General features: G+C 41.2%; 1 protein-coding gene across 5 annotated transcripts in view; it reads left to right on the forward strand.

Annotated features, from left to right (window-relative positions):
- Positions 1-17,217, forward strand: part of LOC122773623 (unconventional myosin-XVIIIa-like) — a 76,540-nt gene extending 59,323 nt beyond the window's left edge. Inside the window, exons 37-42 of one of the 5 annotated variants that reach the window (XM_044032421.1) lie at positions 393-530; positions 2,644-2,829; positions 2,913-3,052; positions 4,296-4,340; positions 9,600-9,722; positions 14,226-17,217. In XM_044032421.1, coding sequence (XP_043888356.1) covers positions 393-530; positions 2,644-2,829; positions 2,913-3,052; positions 4,296-4,340; positions 9,600-9,722; positions 14,226-14,391 — 798 coding nt within the window. In that variant the 3' untranslated portion in view covers positions 14,392-17,217. Of the gene's footprint in view, positions 1-392; positions 531-2,643; positions 2,830-2,912; positions 3,053-4,295; positions 4,341-9,599; positions 9,723-11,096; positions 12,567-14,225 lie in introns of all 5 variants that reach the window. The other 4 variants (XM_044032419.1, XM_044032423.1, XM_044032422.1 and 1 more) reach the window with 4 other exon arrangements.
- The last annotated feature ends 347 nt before the right edge of the window (positions 17,218-17,564 follow it).

Consider the following 17,564-nt stretch of genomic DNA (forward strand, 5'->3'; position numbering starts at 1 on the left):
AGACAAAGACAGAGTCCTCCAAATAAGATGTGTTTCACTGGTTTCCGTGTGTTATTTTAAAAAAATGGCAATATCTTCATTTCATCTAAGGATTTATTTCTAGGATATGTTGTCTTGTCTGTTCTAATTCACTTCCAATAGGAATTCAGGTTTTATTATAAATTATTTTCATGAAAATTATATTTTTAGTCTTATTATTAATGGTTTTGTCTCAACATAAGAATCCTAATTGGTGTAAATCTAATTTTATCATCTCATCTCTCATTCTAGTAAAAAAAAAAATTCTAAATAAAGAATTATTGGTTTAGCTTGTTGGAAAATAATAAAAATAATATGATTCTATTTCAGCCACATCAAATAATATTATTAACATGTGCATGTGATTGTCTTAGATGCAAGCCCTGCAGAGCCAGCTGGACTTTCAGGAGCAGTCCATGGTGGAGAAATCCCTTGTCAGCCGGCAGGAGGCCAAGATCCGTGAGCTGGAGAGCAAGCTGGAGTTTGAAAAGACGCAGGTCAAACGTCTGGAGGTGAGACCTAGAGACAGACAGAGAAGTGCTGGTCTTGATGGTGGTGGCAGACATCTGTGTGAGGTAGCTCCAGCATTTAGAAGACATCATGGTTGGTGGTGGGCAGCTGAAATGTGCTGAAATGTGCTGCTGGGGTCAGAGAATGACTGCAGAAAGAGGAACAAGGTGACATAAACTTCACATGAATAGCTGATTTTGCCTGCAACAAAAAGCACATGTAAACTCTAAAGGTTACCATTTGCACTTTTCCAGGGATACATTAAAAATGCTCTCTCGCCCACTGCTGAAATGACTTTGTACTCAATTTTGCAGGTTCATTTTCACAGTGAGTATATGTGGTCACCACCAGGCACATTCCTTCAACTCCTTGTGCTACAAAGCCAAAAGAAATATATTTTTAGGTAGAAAAATAACGATTTTGGTGCTGTGTTTAGAAAATATATAGAAGCATGAGACTGGCTTCTCACCAGCATTAATACTGCAATGAGAGAATATTTCAGATTGCCTGAGTAGTATAACTCATCAATACGAGAGGTAGCAGTGGTGAATCAATACAGATGTGAGGAGGCAGACTTACAGCACCCACTCACTAAATGAATAGTGGACAGAGTGTCCAGTGTGGGAGGTAACTCACTGAAAAAATAGATGCAGCACTGAAGTACACACACACTTAGTGCAGAATTAAGACTCTGCACAACAGGAGTAATCTTTTTTCAACACCTCTGAAGAGTAACACATCCTGTAAGTGAGATAAGTCACCTGCACCACTCTGCTGCATTATTGATACAAACAAGGTCATCAATAGTTAACTTCTTCTTCTGAGTGGGTTTTGTGTTATGCTCATATCCATCTCATTGAACCACAACAGAAAACGGTGACGCACACTTTTGATTTTTTATTCATGTTCCTCTGTGGAGGTCCATGACTAATATAACCTTTGGTAAACTCTTTAGATATCCAGTGAAACATCTTAATATTCTATCATAAGTAGTTTTTTTTTTTAGTTTAGCACAAATATTCTTGGTCTTAAGTGGATGAACTCGTTTGCTCATGTGACTCCTTCACTTTTAGCAGGTTGAAATGTCTCAGTTATTCGATAGATAATGGCACGGGCCGAATTAAAATTAAAACCTCCCATAACATGTAGGCTGTTAAAGGAATACTTCTCCGATACACATTTAGCTTTGTATTACTAGAATAGGGGTACCATTCTTTGAAAACGTTTGCTTCCCAACCTCAGTTTCCTTTGAGCTGAGCAATATATTCATTCTTTTCTTTGTTATGTGCCCACCAGTGACACATTTTCCTGTTAGCATAACTGTTAGCAAAGATGGCGGACACTGTTTACATTCTGGGAATGAGGTCCCATCCCCCTACGAGTGGGTTTAAAAAGTGCGTGAGTAGTGTTGCAGTTTCAAGCCTCGTACCAAGTGTCAGGGGAAACTGAGGTTGGGAATCACAATTTTTCAAAAATACTACCCCTATTCTAGTAATACAAAGGTAAATACAAATCAGTGAAGTATTCCTTTAAACTTACTCCAGTAATTGACCTTTCCTCTCTTGTTCTGATTGTTTTCAGTTCGCCATCTCTAACCTGTTTATTTATGTTGTCCATGTTTGTGGCGTGATGCGGGAGTGGGATCAGTATTATGTGATCTGTGAATTTGAGTGACAGTTATGTGAGTGGCGTGGAGCAGGGAGGGTGAGCGCAGAGCGGGTTGCTGCGTTCAAGTGTCGCCGTTTAAATTGTTTTTTAATTCAAACTTTCCAATTGGCAGGTTAAAAAAAAAAAGGCAGAGCCTGAGCCGAGTCCGAGGTAATGATGATGTAATCAGCCCGGAGCCTGGCCCTCGGGCTGTCGGGGCCCCTTGGGCCTCAGGCTTCAGTGCAAGGCTCTAGTATGGACTGCTAATAAGCTAATTTTGTCATACTAACCTGCCAAACAATGCAGGTGTTGTTTCAGGTACTAGTGTAAATGGTAGATCCGGTGGTAGCCCACAGGCAAAAACACAAATTTACCTTAGCTGCATTGAATTATGAAGTAAACACACTATTCAGGTTAGTACTCAGACTGTGTTTGCATGCTGAATCATGTCTGTCCATTGTTATGCAGAGTCTCGTAGCTCGTCTCAAGGAGAACGTGGAGAAGCTGATGGAGGAACGAGATCAACGCAGCAGCAGTGAGATCCGAGAGAAGGAACAGAACAAGCGTCTGCAGAGACAGATTCGCGACATCAAAGAGGAGATGGGTGAACTGGGTAAAAAGGAAGCTGAGGCCAGCCGCAAGAAACATGAGCTGGTAACAATCCATCATGGCATTGATCACTGAAGCGCAGTCTTGGTCAGCTGAAGAGTCACTTCTGTCTGTTGTCTTTCTCACAGGAAATGGACATAGAGAGCTTAGAGGCTGCTAATCAGAGCCTCCAAGCTGACCTCAAGTTGGCCTTCAAAAGGATTGGTGACCTACAGGCAGCCATCGAGGATGAGATGGAGAGCGATGACAATGAAGACCTTATCAACAGGTACAATGAAATTAACTTGTAGACTGTAGGTTTAAGAAGTTTGAAGACCAACATTCAGATGAAACTGAATCACAAGGCACCTGCCATTTCCATGTGTGGAGCCTAGTTTGTTGTAAAACCTAATGTTTTACATAAGATAAAGGTTGTTGTGTTAAGTTAAGGCAAAGGGTAACTGTGGCCTTTGTGTTACTAGAATATTAATTACGATATTACAACCAGAGTAATTCATATTTTTCCATGAATAAAATAATATATACAATTGGAGTGTATATATTATTTTATTCGTGGAAAAATAGTTTGGTGAGTTCTTATCATGGTGAGTTATATTATCAGTGACAAACCCTCAAACTATGTTTGATGGTCTTAGAAAAACCTTCAAGTAGACCTCAAATTGTGATCCGAAGTTCAACAAAGGATTTCACAAAAGTAAATGTCATAGTCCAGATCTGAATAGATGATTCTTTCCAGTGCTGTATACAAGTCACTTGTAGGATGTATGACTGCTTTTCTTTTCAGGTCACCAAATCCTCCAAATACTGTCTAAACGTGGTGAGACAGAAACCTTGAAACCTTTAAAGTTCATAATTTAAGGAATTTGTTTGAGCTTTCAAGCACAATCTCTGTCCAAACTTTATGTAATGCATTCCTTGTTATCTGTACCTTACTGCTATTATAGGTTGCTGGGGTATTAGTGACATGTGTCATCTCCTTTCTCTGCACGCACTTATCACTAAATGATTGTGTCACATTAAAGAGACAAGGAGGTTTCCCAGCTCAAGTCTGTTGTCTCTGAATGAACGATTCAGTCAGAGGTGTTATATCATCCAGTAAAATCCCCCTGTTGTTTTTTCTTGGCTTCATGTAACGAAATACAAACACCTTCTGAGATCTGCGCTGAGCCTTGAAATGGTCCCCATGTGAATCTCTGCTCTGAATGTGAGGCACATGATCTGTATGAGCCGGACTAAAGCGATGCGATTACGGATATACTGATGCCAAATATTGATGTGTAAATTTAAGAAAAAAACAGTCCTCTAAAAAGACTTTCCTCCCAATTCGACTTAGTTGGTGTCATCACGGCATCTGCTATGTCTTCCAAAATTATTTCCATATTTTCGGCATCCTTGACATTTTTATTGGATTCCTGTGTTTCATTGTTTTCCTTTGTTTTGTCTTTTGTTTTCTTCTGTTTTCTTCTGTTTCTGTTTCTTCCTCCACCCATCATCACCACCTACTCGACCAGTTTGCAAGACATGGTGACAAAGTATCAGAAAAGAAAGAACAGAACGTGAGACACTGCTTCCCCCACCCACACACACACACACACACACACACCACCACCACTGGAAATGATGCAGCTTTCTACAGTCTTCGAATATTCAGTTGAGGTGCTGATAGAAACTAGAGCGAGAGAGAAAACCCAACGTTGTTCTCTGAGTTTTGTTTCAGTCCAGTTAATCCGTCACTTCTGGCTATCACACTGCAGCAAAGAGCTGATATTCCCAAGGAAAAATTCCCCCTGACATAAAAAATTTGAACTACATCTTACTACTTTGGCAGATTTAGTTGTTTCTGGATTTTCTTTTAGACTCCTGTGATTGTTCTCAACTATCACCAGGCCCTCAGAATCAAAGAGTGATCGCTTAGTTCCAGATCCACATGTGTTCAACAGTTCAAACAGAAATGCCTCATAGAAGAGGTCGATATGCTGTAAATCCAAAAGATATCTAATGCGAGTTTACACGCGAAGACTTGAGAATAATGCATCATCTACAGTGCTGAGATATTCCCTCATAAACCCAGTTTACTCCACTGTTCACTGCATGACCTCACATGCTGAGATGCATGAATACCAATATATGACCTCAAGCCAAAGCATGAAGCACAACACTCCCAAGCGAGGTCTTCCTCGCGGTTCTGCTTTATGTCACTAAGAGACTGATCCAGCTGTGTGCGTCGCCTTGCTTTTGTCTGTCATGTCGGACGCCGCTGTTGTTATGTTTGAACAGCAGCCAACCAGTCAACCTCTCACTCCCCGCGGCACTTTTAATTTTTCATCACCCTGCTCTGGAGCCTGATGGGACTGTGACTCAGCAGTGAGTGACTGCCCTCCTGACAGGAGTAAACGCGGGTGTGTTCCACATCAATCTTTGACTCGCACTTGCTTAATAATGCAGAATCCTCAAACACTTTTACAAAAAGCTGTCTCGCTCACACGGCAAGCAGCACACACGCAGCTTTAACCTCTGGCTCCAGTCTCCCGCCTGTGTTTCATTATCTGACATTTAAAATTATTATTAATCTGAAGTCAAATGTGCAGTGTTTTTTGTTTTTTTTTCAAGGATTTTTAATTAGCTATTACCACACATTCCAGTAAAAAATACTAAACTCCTCCACTTCAGTTGATGGAAGGTAATGTCAAGGTGAAAACTGCATTGTGTCTGTCATGCATCAGCTTTAACAAGCTAACTTTCCAGACCATAGTTTATTTTCCAATGTTACAGCATGATTAATGTCAACTTGCTTCACTGTGGCAGTTTTATTCAGGTAACCTGCAGCAAAATAACCTATATAAGTATTAGGTTTTATATTTATTTTACATGCAACAGTAATAATTCAGAAACATTTATCGATGTAATCAAAAGGGAAGACTACTAGGTGAATTTAGAAGCTGGAAACCTTATTGGCTACTGGTCTACATTTGATATAGCTTGCATCTGTTATTAGTTTTTTTTATTGTGTTTGTTAAAGTCCTCTTCTGTAGCCTTCACAATACTGTTCTAAACCAGGAATGATTGGTTGGTATTTCTGTCTGTCAGTAACCGACCCGTTGATCCGTACCCACTCTCCCTGTTTCCTCACAGCATGTTTACAGAGGAATATATAGCGTCGAAACAGAGGCAAAGTTAGAAAGCAAGTAAAATAAAGATAAGAAAATACCAAAACAGAATCAAATTGACAGTTCAATTCCCAGTGTTTTCGAGCTAGAGCTTTGAACAGAGAGGGTGGGATATTTTGGTTGCATTGTCAAAGTGAACCCTGCTCTCTGTAGCTTTTTGCACTCATACAGACAAACCAACAAACATAACAATACCATCCCACATGTACATAGTCATTCACATGCTACCAGCACAGCCATTAGGAGAACCTTTGGGTGACGTGTGATGCCTGGGGACACGTCCGCATGTAGACAAGCAGAACTAGAGGACGAGTCCCTTTTGTCAGTGGGAAATGTTGTGGTCCTTTGTCTTGAATAAGACACCCAACGCATTTATTTCCCAGAGTTATAAATTATAAATGCCAAGATAAATTTGTTTACTTTTTGTCCGATGCTTTTACCAGCTTAGCTGTCACTCAAATGTGTTCTCAGCCTGCCCACTCAGCGGCATAAAGAATGAAGGAGCATTTCTTTCTGTCGTTCTTATTTATTCGGCATTTTACAATCCATTCATTCTTTCATTTTTCCTCTTCCCGTCCAATGTCATGTCACATTGACAGCAGGCTAAGCTATTTACTGCAGGCGAACATAGCCTCAGGATTGGTTTCCAGATTCTCCTGGGAAATACTAAGGCTTTTCTAGACCAGGTGTGATATAGTATGCAATCTTTGTAGTGTATTGAGATTTTATCTTTAGGGTATCTACTAGTTGGATGTCCCTGAAAGTCCTCCAATTAAAAGAGACACTCTGATCAGAAGGAGCTTATTTTAACTGCGTGAGTGGGTTTTCAAACAATCGACTCCACATCTCCACATTCCAGGAAACAGCCTGTAGCGTCAGGTAAAAGCTTTTCTCAGTCGCACTTCCTTTGCCTGCCCTGTTTTTAAAAAATTGTTTTGTCCCGTTGTTGTCTAGTTATGATTATTTTAATGTGTGCAGTTAATTTCACTGCTCACTTCAATGGTAGTTTTGCTCAGTGAATATACAGTGCTAACTTTTCATGTGCCACTGTGATTTCCCGATTGTTTTTGAGAGGATTCATACGCCAGCATGTTCTCCAAAGCTGCAGGGACTTCACTCGGCCCACAGTGTCATATATCGCTGCCATAAACAGCAGTGTCTCTAAGACCCAGGGACACAGAGGAGTAGAACTGGGCAGGACAATCCATAGACGCTAATGATGAATGTAATAGTGTGTAACAGAGATGTACAACCAGTGGTGGCAGAATGTCACAGACAATTAATGTCTCCTCAGCCCTCTGTTTGTTTGCTTCCCCAAGGCTTTCAGCAGGGCTTAACTAATGGTATGGTGGCCGAGGATATAAATTGTAGATGACACCATGTATGAAGGTGCTCAATTACGTAGAGCCCACCATTGTGGTTTTGGCCATGGACGAGATTGGTGTCTCTGGACTCTGAATGCATCATGGAAGACATGGAAGAAATAACGACAACGTTTTTTCTGCTGCAGGTTTTATTCAGCAACATTTCTCACTCACTATTGGACTATTGGGGCAAAATGAGAAAACAAATTGGTATGATAATAAGTACACTTATTCTAATAGCTCTGTAATAGCTGTTTTTAATGTACATTTAAAACAAAAACTGTATTTCATTCATACAACCTAAGGGCTGCAAGTTAAGGACAGTGCCAATGTTAGTGCACAAGGATGCTTTCAACATAAATAAGTGGAATTTAGCAATAAAATGTTGTCTTGTTGTCTTGAATATGTAGACGCATACCAATTCATATTGAATTTGACAACATTTTCACTGCTTTTTATGCAGTCTTCTCAAATAAGACTGCAGTATTCAAGACAGACATTTGCCCTCACGTCATCATTTAAGAGGGCTGTAGCAAATCCCCCAATCTCATATTTTAACTGTGTAAATTTGTAACTGTGTTGAGTGTTTTGTATTTGCTGCTGCCTATCTTGGATAGGACTTTGGACCTTGAAAAAGAGGTTCTTAATCTCAACGGGATTTTCCTGGTTAGAAAAAGCAATGTTTTGCACATTGCTTCCCTCCTTTGACCCTGATCTTCTGCCCCCATCATTGCAGTCTATTATTACCACTAAAACTCACTGAACTACATAGTTGAATCCCATTGGACGTGCCATTGTTTGCATTCCCTCCTTTGAAATGTACGGGGATTTGTCTCTGACTGCTAATGATTTTAATTAAAGGTGGTAGTGGACCATTCTGACATTTGTCAGAAAAAGACCATTTTCCCCTCTCTTCCTCCACAAGATGGGAGGCTTTTAAAGCCAGTGCAGATGAAAACGGGAGATTTGGAGCCACCCCTCTGATGTCTCTGTAGGACTATTAAGCTGTAACAACTTAATTTCAAAGCACCACACAAGCACTGAGCTTTGACAGCACTTAATGAGAGTTGCGCTCTTTTCATCCGTGTCAAATTTTATGACAAGCCCTCTATTTTACTCGACGGCTCGCAGTGGCTTGTGAACGTGTAATGATAATTGAGGGGAAAAACTGTGCAGTGCCCAGCTGTGTACCAAATCATTCTGTCAAGAACTGGAATTATGAGCTTATGCATAAGACTGTGTGTGTGTGTGTGTGTGTTGCTGCAATTTTCTGCCCTGCTGTTGTGCAGTTAAAAAAAAGAAGTGTATCAGCAACCCAGGTGTGCATTGTTTTCATACTCCATGTCATCTAAAATGATTGATTTACTATGGTAAAATTCATAAAGCAAAGAGTGGATATACGTGGACATTTTCTTCACTTATGTGTTACACTTATTTACAATAAGAGATTTTTAAGTCCAGCAGCAAAATGACACAGAGACACACACATCTTACTTATCGACAACCAAAAGTCAATTTAATCCCCTCAACAACAAAACAAGTGTACAATGTCCAGTCCAAGGTGATTAGAATTTTTCCGAGCAAATTGGCTGCACTGATACATGTGCAGTGACTCATGAAGTGGTGTCTTCATGAGTCTTTATTTTTTCTCTTTCTAGTATCACACATCAGCAGCAGCAGCAGCAGCAACAACTTTCCTCTTAATGTTCAAATGAGTCACTGCTTTCCCGGATGTTGGCAATACATTTGCTTTGTTCAGTGTTATCTTACATTTCAGGAGTGATGGACACTATAAGCAAAAGCCACAACGTTTCAAGTATTTTGCATACACAAACATTTTGGGGGAACAAGAAAGGTAGAATGTTTGTTGGGTGGCTCGTTGTCATCTACCCGCAGGACTATAGTATCACTCATCGAACAGTGACAACAGTGAGTTGCTGAGTGGTGTTTATATCTACACAGCCTGGCATCGGCATGTTTGGGTGTTTACTGCATGTGCTGTATTTTATCCAGAATAACTGCCTCAATCCTCCTCTGCTGCCAGACTAACAGATAAGGTCTTGTCTTTTCTGTCTGGCTGCAAAACCAGAGAAACAGACGGAGAAGTACACAAACATTTCTGCCAGTGCTGACTTTCCCTACTAACTAACAATTATTTTTTTTACCTAATCAGGTCCCTTCTAAATAAAGATATCTCTCCTGTCCAGTTCATATAAGCTGCTTTTTCATCTTGCTTTTACTCTGCTTTCTCTTACTTGTTGTTCTATCTTGAACTGCTTGCTAGTCAGGGGGATTCTGACACAGATTCTGAGGTGGAGGATCGTGTGGATGGGGTGAAGTCGTGGTTGTCCAAAAGCAAAGGTTCTGCCAAGAACCTGTCAGATGATGGCAGTCTCAAGAGCTCCAGGTCAGTACAAAAACAGCTGCTATCACTATCTTTTCAGCGGCTGATGGAGAGCAATAGACTGCGTCGACGTTTGAATGCTTTTGGACTCTGGATGAAATGGTTTGCATGATCTGACTCAGGTGAAATGCACCCAAAGCATTGGGTGCAGAATACTTGGTTGAAATGAGGGTACTGCTGTTGATTAGATGCATTTTTCAATCTGCTTTTACTTTATCCTCACCCTTCAAGGGAAAAGGTTTTCTTTCTAAAAATCACACCACCTCACTGGTGGGTTTATCAACATGCCCAATGGCCAGCTGGCATAGTCTACCTGAGACACTTGCTGAGATTAATGGATGTGTCTGCAAGCTGACAGCTTGAATTGCCCCAGATTTGTCTCCTTACGAGAAGATTAAACTTCCTCTCTCTCAGTTGAGGCACTTCCAACTTGAAAAACTTTTTAAATGTCGCTTAGCAGCAGGTCCCCTTAGGCATAACCTGCCTGATTCAAGCTAGCCAACACTGGCCCCTACTGTAAGGATAACTAATAATTCAAGTCATTTGAACTGCTATCTGCACAGTTACATGGGAAGTCACTCAATTCATTCACATTTACTGTCATTTATATTTGAATGTTTATTAAATGTAACAAGTTACTTTTAATTTCACATGGGAACAATTTTACTAAAGGATAACATCAAGTTTACCCAAACTAAAAATCAAGGGATTCCCTGGGTAGTGTTAATTATGTAGCACCTGGGTTTAACAACAACAAAATAATGCAATATAACTATTAAATGACTCTCTCTCTCTCCCTCTCCCTGTGTATGCACATAGATTTTGTTTTTACTAGAACACAATTGCTGGATTTATTCCATAATCCTCAACTCTACCATTCAGGCATACACAGGAGAGACATTATTTGCACAAGTGCAACAAATAAGACGTCGCCGTCTTTTGTCTTGACAAATGTGTGTGTGTCTGTCAGTCTCTGTACGATATCTGTAGCTTACTCACAGAATCTTGAATCTTTTCTTCAGACCATTATCAAATGTGTAACAGTCAAATTCAACATTCAAGTCAAACATTACTGCCAACATTCTTTTCAATTTCCCAATTTATGTGTTTGTCCTCGGAGAGTCGTGCTGTTATTTTGATTTCTATAATATCACTGTTAGAAATATCCCTGTTGGTCCCCAGGCAGTTTTCTCCAATTGCACTTTTCTGTTTTGCTAAATGTCATCTTTTAAATTTCTTATCATTATCATGATTTTTCATTTTATTCATCTTTTCACTCTCTTTCTCAACTCTCCTCCACCTTACCCAATGTGTCATCATTTTCTCTCCCACTTTTTTCATTCCTTCTTCTTCCTTTCCATTGTCTATCCTTTCTAGATTTGCTGTAAATGTAGACGCAAAGGAAGGGAAAGAGGGTAAGGAATGGAAAGAGATGAATAAGGATGGCAAAGAAGTAGAGCCAAGCAGGTCAATGTCAGTGATCAGCTCTCTTAGCTACAGAAAACGATCCAACCTCGACTCTAAAGGAAATGCCCTGTTCAGTGCCCTCAAGGAAAATGCAGAGACGGAAGATGCACACAGTTTCCTAAGGGCCAAACCCAAAACTTCAGATCTTCAAGATGACACCTACTCTGTCACCTCCAGGAGAAAGTCCCAGGCAGGGGATGACATGAATGGCAGAGAATCGGTCATCTCCCATGCGTATTCAGAGGCCAACAGCAGAGCTAGGAAAGGCATGGATAGTCGGTGGGGTGACTTCGACAAAGAATCAACCGTTTCATTTCCTGCATCAAATAGGGCATCCACGCGTCTTGGGTTGAGCCCAGAGAATGACGCCAAATCCACCATCAGCTTAGGTCTTTCGAGCCCGCTTGGACGCCGCCAGAGCACGTCACGCCTAAATGAGGGCAGAAGTGGGTGGTCGGCATATGGTAGCAGTCCCAGTAGTCCTTGTTTCAGCAGACGCTCAGGGGGTCGCAGTCCCGGAAGTGTTAGCAGAGCTGATTCCCGTATGTCACTGGCACGCAGCTGCCGCCTGAGTGAGTTTGATGTTGACGTTGATGACAGTCGAAGTGTTGCCTTTACTGAGAGGTCAGCGGCCAGTCCTCACTCCACTGGCCGCAGTATTTCCATGCCACCGCCGCAAAGCCGATTCACTACTAATGACGACCAAGTTGATAATGTAGATATCAAACCAGTCAGTCATCGCAACTACCTCGACCCTGACCTGGAGAAAGCCATAAATGAGGTGTTGAGTTTTAAGCCAATTAAATTTAAGCGCACAAGCTTAGAAGACTCCGAGGGAGAAGAAGAACAGTCCAAGACTGTTGAAGACAAAAAGAGTGTCCAGAATGGGGAGAGTTCTCGTCCTGCCAGTAGTGTTCGACGCTCTGCGTCCGCCGTGGACTGCATGAGGTCATCCCGCAGTGCTAGCAGCAGCAGTCGCCATCGCAGCAAGAGTAAGAAAAAGAAGAGAAGCCACAGCTCAGACAGTGACAGCTCAAATGATGGCCGTCGCCACAGGAGCAGCTCCAGGAAAGGATCTAAGAAGTCCAAGAAGAAGTCCAAGAAGAGGGATAGATCGTCGTCCACTTCGTCATCTTCGTCTTCAGATTCTGAATCTGATTCCGAGTCGAGCTCTGGTGCCTCCACGATCTCCTACCGAAGTGCAAACAGTGTGAAGAGGGCCCCGTCTCGAAAGGCTTCCAGCCCAGAAAGGGATGAAGAAGCTGAGCCACAGAGTGAAAGCCAGCCCCTTAGCAAAAAAGATGATAAGAAAAGAAAGAAGAAGGTGGACAGCCTGTTGATGAAGTACCTGTACCGGCCCGACAGTGACTGAGGAAGGCAGTAGGTGGTTGCCTGATGTGGACCTAACCTTAAAGAGTGATGCATGACCAGCTAATCAAATGTTCAGCCTTTTCACACTTTTGAATTCTCATTCATTGGCAGTGTCTCATTCATTGGCATGCTAACAATTTTGACGTGTACTACTGTGTTTCCTTAATGTCGAGCAAAATTGCAATGACTACTATCTCTGTGGACCACACCTCTGGTGAAATGCTGTTATGGCTTAAAGGTGCACTTAATGTGGATGTGCCTTGAATTACTCCTGAGGTGTCACTTTGATTTATGACCCCAGAAAGGTAAAAATAACGGTCAATTAAGAAGGGCCATAATAATTTTTTTCCTCCCTGCCCTCATAACTGCAGGCTTAATTAGACCTCGGGCATTGATTAACACAACACTGAGGTGCACAGCGGAGCATAATTAACCCTCGGTCTGCCGTCTTTAAACTTTGTGACTCAAAAGTTAGGAGGTTTGTTTCAGCATCTCTTTCATTTCCAGCAAATTATTCATTTAGGTTGTATTCATTTGACATATTTCAATGATTTAAGATGCAATCTTTATGCAGTACGCTGGTGTTTGACAGTTTTGCATGCTATCAAGGTAATGCACTGCATGAGTTTGCTGAGATGTTTCCACAAGGTGCTGGAGGACGGGCTAACCTCACCTAACTACTGTGTGGCAGTTAGGAGACACAAGAAAACACAAGATCCAGACAAACACGAGCAAGTGAAGGCAACTACAGTTTCATTAAACCAGCTCGGCATATTGTTTAGAACACAAATGCAAACATGTAAACAAAATAATGGCGAAACAAAGATCATCACATGTAGAAGTATTGTACAGTGGAGGTGAACAGAACAGAAGATTCTAGAGAAAAAGGAAAGGCCAATGACTGGAAGAGACTTAAACAAATTATTGATTTAGGTATTTGGTGTTCCCTAGACACATTGTGTTGTGTTTTAATATTCTCTGGTCTTTTTGAGTGATTTAAAGCATTTATGAAATTGTATTTTCCGTTTTTGAAATATGGCCGTGTGCTCTGGATTATTTCCAGTCCACGACTTTATACTTCTGATCAGATGGCGATCGGATAGCACTTGGCTACATGCGTTTACACCTGGTGCTAACATGCGTCTCTGGTGTCCACATCAAGATCTGATGGGTGTGTCACCCCACCCCACCCCCCCCTCTTCTTCTTCAGCGTCACAACCTGTGCGCTGCCATATTAACAACAACAGTGTTGAAGTCGGGCTATTGTGTGATGAGCAGGAAACCAGTGAAAGCAGAGGAGACCGTGCAGTGCTGTCACCGCTTTCTTGTTCGCTTGTTGTGGGTGGAGGGAGACACGCGGGACACTCGTCGCATTGACACTTTACGATATCCGATTCCAATCCAATCACAGGAAATGCATTTTAGTGCCAGGTGTAAAGGGAGCCATTAGTGGCTGGAAGATGTGCTGCAGCCACATAAAAGGCGAATTCAGATTTAAAAAAATAACAACTACGTTACTTTACATCTTCACACACTTTTTTTTCACTCCCACTTTTAATGCAATGCATGTTTTGTCACAGCAGAGCACCAAGCTATCTTAGCCAGCGAGCTATGTCCTGTCCAATTTTGTAATAACATCAATGTCCTCTCTGTTCTCTCCTGCTCCAGCCCCCCTGGTCGAAGACACTACTACTTCACAAGATCTGACGAAGAGGAGGAGGAAGAGGAAAAAGAAGGTGGGGCGACCCAGGACGCTTACTACTCCCGATACCGATACAGCAGCCAAGTGAAAGACGACGACAGTGAGGACCGGCTTTACGAGACCACGTCATAGTCTCCAACTCACGTCGTCCACCTTGGAGAATGCGCCGTCACTCAGCCGTCAGTCTGTCTTGCATGCACAGCCGACCACAGCTGCGGTCAATTGGTCACAACCACAAAACCTGAACACTCACAAGCCTGCGGGGAAAGTCAAGACGATGAAATGATGTAGTTGTTGTTAACGCTCAGTCGGCTGAGGCAAATCCTCGTGGGGTTCGAGCACAGTTTGACAAACTACACAGTCATTTGGAGTCTTCATTCATCAGTCTGCGCTCGCTGCCTGCACACACACACTCACACACACACACACACACACACACAGAGATTAACCTCTCCACTCTGCTGGCTGCATGCAAGCAGCAGTTGCTTGGTTTGAGCAGCCATCGTGTTGAACTCCAGTCATGGTTGTAACTGAGCCAAAGAACTTGAGGTTGTAATGATAATAGAGTCTTTGTTTCCCTCTCTTTGTCTCTGTCACTCTCTCTACATATAGTACACCACAATAATGTGTATTTCAACTGTACAATGTATTGCCAAAAAGCCTTTGTTCCAAGTACGTACGCATACTGTTTAATATATTTCCATTTGATGCTAATTCACGGACAAAGTTCCAGCTTTTTCTTCCTCCTCTTCTCTCGGGATTTTTGGGATAAGTGCCATTTGACTCAAATGGGCTCCTCTACAGCTGGTTTCTCTGCAGCTGTGGCGCTTCCTGAACTGCTGCACTCTAAACTGAAGATGCTATCATTATCATCTGCTTGCTTTTTGTTTGCCTGAAAAGTTTTCTGCCTTTTGCCGGCAAATGATCTCTTCCTCGCAGAGGAATAGAATTGCATCACTTTCCGCTCGCTCCTCTCTGCCTTGAAAGCAAAGCTATTTTTTTTTTTGTTTTTTTTCACCCTCATTTTGAATCTTTTGTTATTGATGTTTGACAGATTTTCTTCTGCAGGGGACTGCCTTCCAGAAAATCAATTTCCATGGGTTTTATGCTCTGTCTTATTATATTTCGACTTGATTTGAATACACACTTGCCAGACATTGGTGAGGAGACCTTGTCCTTGTGCTTGTTGTTCACATACCGTCTGTGTTTTGGGTTTGATGTGCTTTACCTTTCCAAAAGGAATTTATTTCACCTTGGGCACCAATCATTTGTCGTTTTATTACAAAAACCACTGAGCAAATTTTATCCTCAGCCACTATGATGAAGGAACAAGCTGGTGTTATCTGTTTATTTTTTTATATAGTGAGCAAATCCCATGGAAAGACATAAATTGGTAATGTGTTTTTATCTTTAGGAATAGTATGTGAGCTCAAAGGTGTACTTGAAAGGTTTTTCTCAGCATCATGACAAGACTTTAAGCCTTCGGTTCCGGCTGAAGATGTAAATCTCAAAAAGAGTTGTCGATACCATATACTATTTCAATTAGAATGCTCTGTCGAGTGCAGACTTCCACCGAGGCCCGTTCTACACTTTTCTGATGGATCTGCACCAAAGTTAATTATGTTGTTTTTGTTGGCTTTTGCTTCCACCTCTCCACAAACGGCTGTGGAAAGGAGTTGAGTACTTTCTTCAAATTTAACAGACTGGTGAAAACATAACCACCTTGGCAAAGGTTCAGTGACGACGTCCTGAATAACTTGATTTTTCCATCAAGTTTGGTTTGAATGAGTAATTCAGTGTCTTGAAAACTGTCGTCTGAGATTTTATATACGGCCACTGGTCAGTGACTACAGTTCCTGATGAACGACCGCGTCGTTTGTTCATGGGAGAGTTTATGATATCACTATCATAAAGTTTGTATGCTGCTGGAGTGGATTATGAAATGTCAACAGCAAAATCACATAGCCTAATTAATGTAAACACACCCGGTTATAATATGTTGTAGAAAGAGGGATTTTCTTTCAAGTCAGAGAAAAAACACATTCTTGCATCATTACCTCTGACAGATGTCTGTTATATTCAGTCAGGATGTTGAACCGTAGCTTAGCTCACAAATAAACCCACACAAAGGATCAGTGACAGTGCAGAGTAAGTCACGGAGAAAACATTAGATTAATCACTGACGGATACAAAAAAAGCTTCCGTTTCAGATTCACGGGGGTTTGATGTTGGACGACAGTTGAGTCAGAGACGCTGATTGAAATGTCCGCTGCTTAAAAATCACCAGTCTTCTCCTTGAAGGCTTCGTCAGGTACTTTAACTTGAACTTCATCAACTGGACTCACTGCTGCAGCCTGTACAAGCAATACTGTGAAATCATTGAGGCCTCTTAGTGTCAGGTTTCCCTTTTTATTCAAAGGGAAACAACAACAAACAAACAAACAGAGAAACGCAGTGATGCTTCAAAACAGCAAGTACTTGCAAGAGCAGGAAGCTGCATGTTCACGGTTGCTCAGATGTTACATCACACTCTTTGGTCGTCTGTCTTTTAATTGACTGAAAATGTCATTTTGAAATCCAGAAGAGCTTGACATGGTGTGTGGGCCTGGAAGCAAAAGGAAACAGTGGATGTTCTTTATTGTGGGAGAAATTTGGGTTTTCACCTTTTATTCTCTACGCAGTCAAATGTGGAAAAGAGGGTTTTTTTTTTGTTATTTTCTTTCTTTCTCTTTCTTTCGCTCTCTTTAATTGATCTTGACAAAGTGTCTGGCTTCAACAGGAAAAACAAACGAAAGAGCAGACACAATATTAAAGACTGCACACAGTATTTATATATAAATATGTGTATGATTCATGCTAGCTTTGAAAATACTTCATGTTTATTTTCAAATTGACCACTTGGTATAAATTTTGCATTATAGTTTAATATATTGTAAATAAATGATGGTGATTGTTTTAGTCTTGTGCTGGAGACTTTTTTTTTGTTTTTGCTCTTGTGTGTCTTCACATCGCACACTTTACTCTCACATCAACGTCTTGTGTCTTTCTGACTTCTATTAAAGAGAAAACCACTGAGCTGGAAGAATTAATATGTCGCTAAATATTAAAGTGTGAAGCATATATACACTTGTACAAACAAACTTATGAGTAATATATGCAATGTTTGCCAATAAAATAGTGATGGGAAGACCGGCTCTTTTCAAAGATTCGGTTCTTTTGGCTCAGCTCCCAAACGGCTCTTACTTAGTCTCACTCAGAACCTTCTATTTTAGCAGAATCTAGCAATTATAAATGGTTTGTGTGTT

Source organism: Solea senegalensis, linkage group LG8, assembly GCF_019176455.1.
Source record: "Solea senegalensis isolate Sse05_10M linkage group LG8, IFAPA_SoseM_1, whole genome shotgun sequence".
Classification (NCBI taxonomy): Eukaryota; Metazoa; Chordata; class Actinopteri; order Pleuronectiformes; family Soleidae; genus Solea; species Solea senegalensis.